The sequence below is a fragment of the Lytechinus pictus genome, chromosome 15 (genome assembly GCF_037042905.1).
Source record: "Lytechinus pictus isolate F3 Inbred chromosome 15, Lp3.0, whole genome shotgun sequence".
Lineage (NCBI taxonomy): Eukaryota > Metazoa > Echinodermata > Echinoidea > Temnopleuroida > Toxopneustidae > Lytechinus > Lytechinus pictus.
This window is the reverse complement of record NC_087259.1, coordinates 22,082,073-22,092,262: the sequence shown is the minus strand read 5'-3', so window position 1 is coordinate 22,092,262 and position 10,190 is coordinate 22,082,073. Positions and strand designations below refer to the sequence as shown.

Sequence of the window (10,190 nt, the reverse complement as noted above, 5' to 3'; positions counted from 1 at the left end):
TGAAATTTATGTAAAGGACTATATTTTCAGTGTGTGCACTTTGTTTAAAAAAAATTACTAATAGATATGATTTTATGGGGAAAATCTGATTTAAATCAAATAAATCCGATTTTTTTTTTCAATTAAAAAAAAAAAATTGCCAATGATGTTTTGTACGCACATCAGGAATTTTGATGAGGGAGACTGATTGAAATGCCCAAATTAAAAATGTCCTTGTTTTTACTCAGATTTTCATTTTGAATATCCTCTGACTCTGATTGAGGTTAATTCATGTTTCTGACTTAAAATCATAGATCTCATGTTCTGCTAAAAATATTGCACTGACAAGGGTCAAGGATGCCCGCAGACTTGAGTGATAAGATCATAGAGTTGACTGAAGTTATTGAAGGTAGAGGTTATTTCATGAGGAACCTGCTTGTCATATCTCTATTTTGCATCTCCTTTCCAAAATTTTGTGCTTCTGCAAATGGGAGACTGCCTCCAAAGTCAAGCTACAAATCTTACTCAAAACTTTTTTATATTAATCGTTTAAACCCTGAATTAATTGGGACGGTCGTGACTCTCACCCTGAATTATTTGGGCATTATCTGCAAAGTGAAAGAACATACAACATTCAAAATAGATGATCCAAGCCCAGCCATGTCAGCGGCACCTCACTCCACTGGTACCTAGCCTGGCCCAGCTGAGCCATACTAACGATCATCTCAAATTTTGTCTCAAAGTCACTGCTTTGACGGGAGTAAAATTCAAAATAGCTTACGGCATGGTCCGTATATGCCTCGCCATTTATTATCACACAAGCCTCTTTGGTAGTGTAGTATATTTTGGTCATTTTTTTATGCCAATGAATTTATAAACTGAAGTTATCGACTGAATATCTCTAAAATGATGTCACTTTTAAAGGTCACCTAATATCTAAAACCATTGCTTTTCGAATCACATGACTTCAAGCCGGAATTCCGGCTTTTCGGGTTCAAAGGGTTAATGATGGCAATGATTTGCTCTGTGCCTCAATTGTCCTGGGTAATATGGGAAACGTCAAGAGAAATTTCTTTATTTAAATTATCCTGACTAAATAAGATCCAGCATCCACTTTACCAGATCTTTAAACACTGATTTTCTTTTCTTTCCAGTTTGTAACCTGCTCAAACAACCTTCTGACGAAGATCAGAGACAAAGCTACAACAGAGAAGATCAGGAAACATCTGATAAAAGGGTTCAAGGCTGCCAGAGAAGACTACCTCTCATCGGAGGAGTTCACAAATGCAGTTAGACAGCATCTTGCAGAACTTCAGAATCCAGACATAAAAGACCAGGCCATCTTCTCTGTTGTGCATGATGTAGTGATCCATTTAAAAAATGCTTCCAATAAGCCTAAAAAGTCAAAAGAGAGCAAAACGGGAGTGGGGGATTCAGGGAAACATGAATATAAACTTTTGAGTAATGGGGGCATTGAGACGGATGCGGGTGATGCAAAGACGGCTGGGACAGATCCAAGGACTAATGGCCCAGATGAATCTGATCCACAGGGGACAAAAGATGTGAATTCTGGCATTCTATCAGGAGATATCAAGAAAGAAGTAGCTTCTACCAGCGGAGATGTTGACCCTGGCAGCATAGCTGGGGGTTCAAGTGAGGTAGCAAAATCTAATGATGCTAATAAAGCATCAAACACTTCTAACCTGGAGCAACCATCATGCAGCAAAGATAGAAGTGAAGAGGAGGAAAAAGGTGATGTGGATAAAGGAAAGAAACGCAAAATCAGGAGAATGGAAAAACTGATGGGACGGCTAAATAGAGAGATCCAGAGGTACAGTGAGAAAGAATTGAGCCTCGAGGAAATGGGCAGAGACGATTCATCTCATATGATCGAGCATAAACTTAGAAAGAGATTTGTAGAAGCATGGCAGAAGTGTTGTAAGCTGAAGGGCTATGAGGCAAAAACTGGGCGTGGTGTAGAAAAGAAAGTAAAATTTCTGGGTACAAGGTACCCAGAAATCAACAAGAGAATCTGTAAATTAGTAAAGGGTAATAAGTTTCCAGATTTCCACGATGTATACCATGTTATCAGGAAGACAAATACAAGGGAGAAATTAGGGATCCATGAATTTGATCTGCGCCCATTGGCTACTGAAGTCTTCAAAGATGTTGGTGAAATGCTGAGTAAACGTAGGATCAATGACTACATGTGCAATGCTGGGTATGCATCGTTCATTGATGCGCCCGATGATCCTGCAAATGAGAATCCAGAATTGAGGACAAGGTTGGAAGATAATGCCATCAAGGGGAGGAAGATGATGGACAGCGTCCTGGAGAAGTATACAATTAAGGCAAGAGAGGTGCACAAACCAGGTGTTGAACCAGAGTTTGATAGAACAAGTGAACCAGAGGTTGCTCCAGATGAAAGTGAAGATGACTTTGAAGATGGTGATTGGGTTGAGTATGTTTCTGATTCAGATGAAAGCCAATCTGAATCCGGAGCAGTTAAAAGTCCAGAGATGGAATCAAAAGGGATGGAAACGTGTCCAGACAGGAACAAAGCAGATGAAAACCAAATTGAAGATTCTAAGAAACGTCCCATTGAAGGGGAATCGCTCTCAGATGACAATAATTCAAAAAAGGTAAAACTTTCCAGCAATGACGCTCACGTAACAGGAAAGACAGATGTAATTTCAAATAGAACACCTCAAAGCAATACAGAGGTAAAAGTGGCCCATGTATCTAAGGCTCCAGAAACCATGCATCCTCAGGGAAATGTGAAAGCAGAAGCAGTGAAACCTAGTCCTTCAAAGCCTCGTTTTGATCCCACCAAGAACGGTATCCCATCGATTAGCACTTGTCGGGTTAGGCTAGTGAAGAAAAATCCTGTGCAACTTTGCAACCCAAAAATAAACACTCTTCAAGCCTTTCAGAATTCTCCCTCCAAGCCTGAAAGCGCAAATAGCAGTATCCCACCAACTGGCTCAAGCCTTTTTAAGCCTGTGAAGACACAGCCAGTGCAACTTTGTACTTCCAGGAGTAAACCTGCTCCCAACCAACCACAACCAGTATCCTTTGCAAGTGGCTCAAAGACTCTGGCATGGAGCTCAAACAACATTGTAAGAACACAAGTAAGAAAGATTGCGATTCCAGTAGCTGAAGTGAAACAAGAAATAGCAATGATCAAAAGGACACCAGTAGGTGTGGGTTCTTCAAGAAGTGCAAGTTTGTCCAACAATGGTCCACCCCGTAGAATTCAGCTGACCTCGCTAGACTCAAGATCACAGCCGATTTCACTTTCCAGATCACTGCCTCCTAGTAAGGTGCATACTAATGGCACTGTAGTGACACCCGCTCGAATTGACTTACCAATGCGTAAAACAAATGCTGCTATTAGTGCCACTCAAAAAGTTGGTCCTTCCTTCAGTCGTTCAATTTCAGGAAAGACTCAAAATAAGCAATTAAATGGACCTAAAGCAATTTACAAGGAAGATGAGGATGGCTGTATTGTTATAGAGTAGTGACTACCGTAATGGCAGTCCAAGCATTTTAGAAGGCCATCATGATATTATAAAGCGTGTATTAAAGGCTATAGGGGATAATGGAGATATATTAATGTGAACAAAGCAATATTGGAGATTGTTACTTTTAATGTCTGTTTCCTTAACAATAATGAAAAAAAATTATAACTCTAAAAACTAAGTTCCCCATAAATTTAACTTTTCAGCTAAAATGATTTGACTTATGAGCAAAACTACATGCATGAGTAAAAGGCAAAATTGTCACATACATGTAGAGGCATTTTCAGAATTTGATTCATCATTTTTTTTTTTTTGGGGGGGGTTACATTTGAATCAGTATGATTGTTTGTTCGTCATTAATTATAAGACCCATTCACGTCTAATCATGCGTATAATCTCAGCGGCGACTGCAGCTATTGTCTGCTTTAATGAGTCTGATTCTGCTTACACAAAACGTATTAAGCAGTATATGAGGAAGACTACAAACAGTGGCTGCAAAGAAGGCACCGCCTACACTCCCGTCTTGGTTTAGTGGGGGGGGGGGGGGTTTATCGGCTAATGTCTGGTGGCAGCTTTTCGCATGAAAAACCCATACTGAATCCTGGTCAATAAAAATAAAACAATTACTGAACCAAGGTGTGAGTTCAGTTGGGGACTGTAAAGGCAATGGTTGCTTTACAGCCACTGATAGTAGCCTTTTCACATCAGGCGTGTTGCTTACATGTATGTTTAGCATAACAGCAAATACAAGGCTCAAACCCATTTCCACTCGAGAGTTCAAAGTAAAGGAACAACTACCAACTGAATTTTTATCAAAAACTTTCAATAAATATGCCTTTTTGATACAGGGAGAACTTAATTTATGTGTTATATTTTTACATTTTATGCAGCAGAATAAATAACCCTTTTTATAAGTACAAAGAGTGTTTAATTATTATATTAGTTGGTCAATCTAACAAATGATTTTGTACCACCATTTAATTTCAGTGATCTGACTGACTTGTAACTTTAAGGTGAATACACCAGGGATCAAAGAAGACCTTGGGCCCATTTTATAAACTTGTTTGATAACAAATTTGCAATAACAGTTTAAGGCTACTGAAATCCATCAATTTGACCGGCTTAAATATACTTGATACAGAAATGCTGCATTTGTTATCTATAATAAGTCTTTATGAAATGGGATCTTTGACTAAATGATTAATGCGATCATCTTCTAACTGATCTTGTGATATATACTTTGAGTTGATTTGAGGTCTTGGGTTCAAATCCAACCTAGCTCTTGCGTTCTTTTTCTCCGTGACCACTCTCCACACATTTGCTAGGTGAAAATTCCTTGAATTAACAAACGCCTGATCACATATTGTTGTTAAAATGGTAATAATGCACTGAGAAAATATGTAGTAAGCAATATATATATATATATATGATTATTGGGCAATTCAATGAAATACATACGTCCAACCCCCTATATGTGTGGCCTTCATGAAATTTTCTTTCTCTGATTGTTCTTTTGACAGTGTGTAATATTCTCAAAGGACCATGACCAGGGGGGTGTTTCACAAAGATTTAAGTATGACTTAGAGTCGCACTTAAATACCAAGTTGCGTACGGTATGAAAGGCTTGACCGCATTGGTCAGATCGTGTCATGAGGACGCGCACTACTGTGTGTCTATCAATAAGATCGCGCGTTCCATATCATGTACGTGTAGGCATTTAAGTACGACTTAAGTCATACTTAAATCTTTGTGAAACACCCCCCTGGTCAATTTATGAAGTGAAATAAGACTTAGAAAAATGGGGGTCGGACGTACAAAAAGGTTGATCATTTTATGGAATTGTCCTATGATTACTATTATCATTACATTAAATGAAATATCACTCAAACTATGATATTATGGCATGTAAAGTTCATAAGCTAACATTTGGAGAATTTGCATGTATATTCTAGTTGTTCATAAAGTCATGTATAACTTAACACATCAACAAGAGCATTATGTAACACAGACACTCCCAAGTTCCATTAAGTTCTAGAATGAGTATGTATTGAGGTGTAAAGAAATAAGAAGCATTATACAGTGCGTCCCACAAAAAACGAAACCGAGATTTATCGATGATATATCATAACTTAATCACAAATACAATAGACAAATGACCTACCATTGTAAAGCTTAGAATCTCTTCTTTCATCTGAAATTACTTTGAATATTTCTCATTCACGCATGAGTGAGCAAAAACAATTTGAAGAGGGGATACCAAAAAGTTATTTGGCGGGCTGTATCTGGGTTTCAAAAAGAAAACCACATTTAAAAAAAATTTAAAAATCTGCTCTTTAATTTGATACCTCAATTACAGAAAATGGTCAAGAAATAAAGTTCTGGTTATTTGAAATAAGGCTTGAATTTCAATAATTTCATAAAACGAAGAGGTTCTACAGGCGAGCGTACGAACTCACTTGACACTCCGTTTTGTTGACGATCAGCCATGCATTAAGTCTTTTGTTAACCATGCGATAGCTTCTGTGGGAAACCGGTGAAAACACGTTTATTTAATGAAATTATGGAAGTACAAGCATTGTTTCGAGGGAACATAATTTTGTTACTTCTTGACCATTTTTTGTGATTAAGGTATCAAATAAAAAGGCAGATATTGAACTTTTTAGGCATGTGATTTTCTTTTTGAAATGAGTTTTTGGTATCCTTTCTTTAATTTTTTTTTGCTCATTCATGCGTGAATGAGAAATAATCTAAGTAATATCAGATGAAAGAAGAGATTCTAAACTTTACATTGGTAGGTCATTTGTCTATTGTATTTGTGATTAAGTTATGATAAATCATCGCTTAATCTCTGTTTCGTTTTTTCTGGGACGCACTGTATAGTGGGGTTTGTGTTATTTTGTGCTCAGATTCTATGGGATTTTCCAAATGTCTGTTCGATTGAAATGAGTCTTACATGTGCACAAATAGAAACAGTAAAAACACATCTACTGAAACATTTGGCATAACTTATAAAGCTTTGAGTACTTTATCTTTGCAAGGTCTGTATTATGTAAGTTCTTGTAACTTGACGTCTGGGTATCTTATGCATCATAATAATGGTGAGAGTTATATTTTGGTCAAACGAAACAGCATTAGTAATTAGTATTGCCTTTGTGTCATTGCAATATGCAAATAGCAGCATGTTTGCTGGAATTTTTTTATTAATATTATTGATGCAGCATTACAATAATCAGAGCAAACTTTACTATGACCCCACTTATTGAAACATGTTAATTCAAGTGTATTGTTTTTTTTTTAGAAAGACATTAAACAAGAAGTTCTTGTAAAGTCTAACTTATTGAGAGTCCATAGAAATTTTTTTATATTAAAAGTAAACTACAATGCAATACTCCAATAGTGCTACATGTAATCTGCTTTGAGGGTGCAATTTACTTTTTGTTGCAAACTGTTCTTTGATTGGTGGGTATTAATTAGGCAAACAAACTAACAAAGTTTAATGTTTTATGAATTTTATCAGAGTACTGTAAATTTGCAATAGTCAACCTTCCACAAGCCGAATATACACCCAATTAGAAACGCTTTTATACCAGATGCATAGCGTGTTCATTACCTCTTAAAGTCAAATTGCTCCTAACCGATTTATGTGAACCCAAAGGATTTGAATAGGGCACAGTAGCCTGTATATCAATGTAATTTTGTAGAGTCATAACTTTGATTGTGAGACTTTGTGGGGGCTCATAAGGACAATCAATTTTGTTGGTCTTCTTTACTAATGAAATCTTCCGTTTGTAAAATACATGATAAAGCTAACAAATAATTATGTTCACTTCCTCACAACATGACCATCACTTTGATGGCATATGAAATAAGTTATTTTAGAAGGAAAGTGATCATGCCTATATACTCTAATATGTATATTAATCAGCATTGCCTATCAGTTATTTGCTTTTTTTAAATTTGTACATTTAAAACAGATATATGAAGTTGCCTATATAAGATCGTTTCATCAACTTTTTCTTCCCACAAGTTGTCAGATCTGACAACTTTCCTTGATTTTGATTGGCCGAGAGGCACTGTTACTATGGTAATTGGCAGATAAAACGGGACTTGTCGGAGGAAACGTCTGACAAGTCCTTTCGTGGAATGCTTCCCAGTGATGATGTATGCGAACAAAGAGATCATTTTAAAATCTTGGCCCAACTCCTATCATCTTACTCTGTACCAACTCCTATCATCTTACTCTGTACCATAGCACATCATGAGTTATTTAGCAATATTTGTGTTAGATTGTATGATTATGTTTCCAGGGCCCTGTCTAACAAAGAGTTGCGATTGATCTGATCAAATACAACTATGGAAAGCCAGCAAAGTCTACATATAAAATGTATGTTTGTTAAAAAAAATAGAGATATGAATGTATATCCATAAATTCATTGATTTCTTGATAATTTGGTGCATTCTCCATTGTTTACAAAGGACATTTTGCAAATTTCCTGTATGAAAATTATGACAGTGATGGATTTCTATATAGTTACGATTAATTGGATTAATCATAACTCTTTGTAAGACAGGGCCCTGGTAGTAACAAATTCAGTATGAAATAAAAGAGTAATAGTGGCCCTGTGGTGAATTTGCCCTGTAACTAATTTTTTTTTTTTTTTGGGGGGGGATCACTTTTAAGTTTTGATTTCAATATTATGGATAGAGATGATAACATGATATTCTTTCCAAATTTCAGCTCTAAATTACGCCACTACCCTTGGTCAGAAAGAAGACTACCCCAATTCATCCAGTATTATGGCTGACATATTTATGGTTTGAGAACAAAAAAACTTCGCATTGATAATCTAATGTTTCATCTCCCTGCTAGCAAATGCAGTGCATTATCATCATCTTGTATTCTTTGAAGAAGATTATTATATATTGTACCACTCAATGGGTGATTCCAGGGACAATGTTATAGCTTGTGTTAGTATCATGATAACACCAACCTCAGTTTTTAACACTGTACTCGGAATTACTGAATGTGGATTATAGTTTATTCTCATGCTGCCAGAGAAAGTCAAAGAGGGGTTCAAGATTCAGTTTGAAAGTTTTATGATTAATTTATATGTATAATGTTATTCTATAACAAAAAAAATTAAATATTTTTTATTCTCTTGTGTAATTTTATAAGGTGGTTACTGCATACTTTAAGTTTTAGATTAAGCAAATAGAAGTGAGTATTTCGTTTTCTGAGGGTAATTGATTTTAGTTTTAGACTTACGATTTCATATGATTGCACATGTGAATTTTCTATCAGAATATTACTATATGTGTGAGCATAGTTTTATTATTTGCATATTTGTATGTATGGAGTACTCTATTTGGCCTGTCTTTTCTCTCTATTTCTCTTTTTTCAACTCTGTAAATATTTGTACATTATATAAATTTAAAACATCTCAAATACAAAATATTGAAAAATACACTTTTACACTTATGAATAATATATTGTGTGCTTTTCTGTTTATTCAGTATTATCAATTTTTTAATACATAAGAAACTTAAACATGCCTTTTATGGGGGGGGGGGGGTGATGTTTAGATAAATAATTTAGTCTCTCCATTCAAGGGTCATTCTAAGAATAAAAAAAAGTCACAATTCAATGTCCCAACCATGTATTGGCCTGTATTGGCAATCTTACTTGATTTCTGATGGCCAGTGAATCAGTGATGCTTTAGCTTGGAAATATAAACAAATAACTATCCACATTCGGAACAAAATGATTTGATTTTCATTCATATTCTGATATTTGTTGCATTGTTTCTGTTGATTAAAACAAAACATGGATTAATAGTCATTGCTCCACATAGATGATTGATGGCCAGTGATAAATACTAATATGATAATAATTGAAAATACAAGCGATTACAACATCTTTTGTAATTTTCATCAATATTTGAATATTGATATGAAGTTACAGGTAGCCATTAAAACACTGATGTGCTTTGTGGATAGAGTTGCTTTGGCTTGAAAATCTGAACCAATTTGGTAACATCAATAACATTAACACCCGTAACATAAATCTACATTTTTTTTTCAGATCTGGGAGTTGCTGGTCACTGAAAATGGATGCAGTGTTCAGATTTTTTGATTTTGTGAGGGTGTGGGACCATGGGTTGAAAGGTGGTTTAGTAGTGATTTTCATGAATTGAGACCTTTTTTACCTGAGAATGACCCTCAAATGATGACTTGATAGCAGTTGATAGCACTTGAAGTGAGAAGGCGAAGGAGGGGGAGTAAGGGAAGAGAATTAGAAAGAAGAATAATATTTGATGGGTGAAAGTACTTTCATATTGAAACTGTATGGGGATTAAAAGAAATAGTAGAAAAGGGAGGGGATATGGAGAGGCCGAAGAAGGAAGGAGAGAAGAATAAGTAGGAGTGATGGGAGGAGAAAGAAAGGGAAAGAGGAGGATGAACTTGCCATGCTTCAGGCTTGCATTAACCCATCTAAGGTGGTGAAGGCAAATGACAAATACGGTGCCCAACTCAATTACCGGAATTTTTTTTTAATGTCCTTTTCTCCTTTTTACCTTAATTTGAGGAACACTGAAAGAAATGAAGCAAATAAAAAGAATGCAATTGTTTCCCTTTGTCTTCTCCCTGTCCTCTTTACGGGCCTCTTTATCATCTTTAATTTTATTTTTT

The 10,190-nt window shown here is 35.8% G+C and overlaps 1 protein-coding gene across 1 annotated transcript; it reads left to right on the top strand.

Moving 5' to 3' along the window:
* Nucleotides 1-201: 201 nt before the first annotated feature.
* LOC129277913 (death domain-associated protein 6-like) lies at nt 202-8,975 on the top strand. Its single transcript, XM_064110294.1, has one exon. The coding sequence runs from the start codon at nt 1,770-1,772 to the stop codon at nt 3,498-3,500; it is 1,731 nt and encodes a 576-aa protein (XP_063966364.1). The 5' UTR covers nt 202-1,769; the 3' UTR covers nt 3,501-8,975.
* The last annotated feature ends 1,215 nt before the right edge of the window (nt 8,976-10,190 follow it).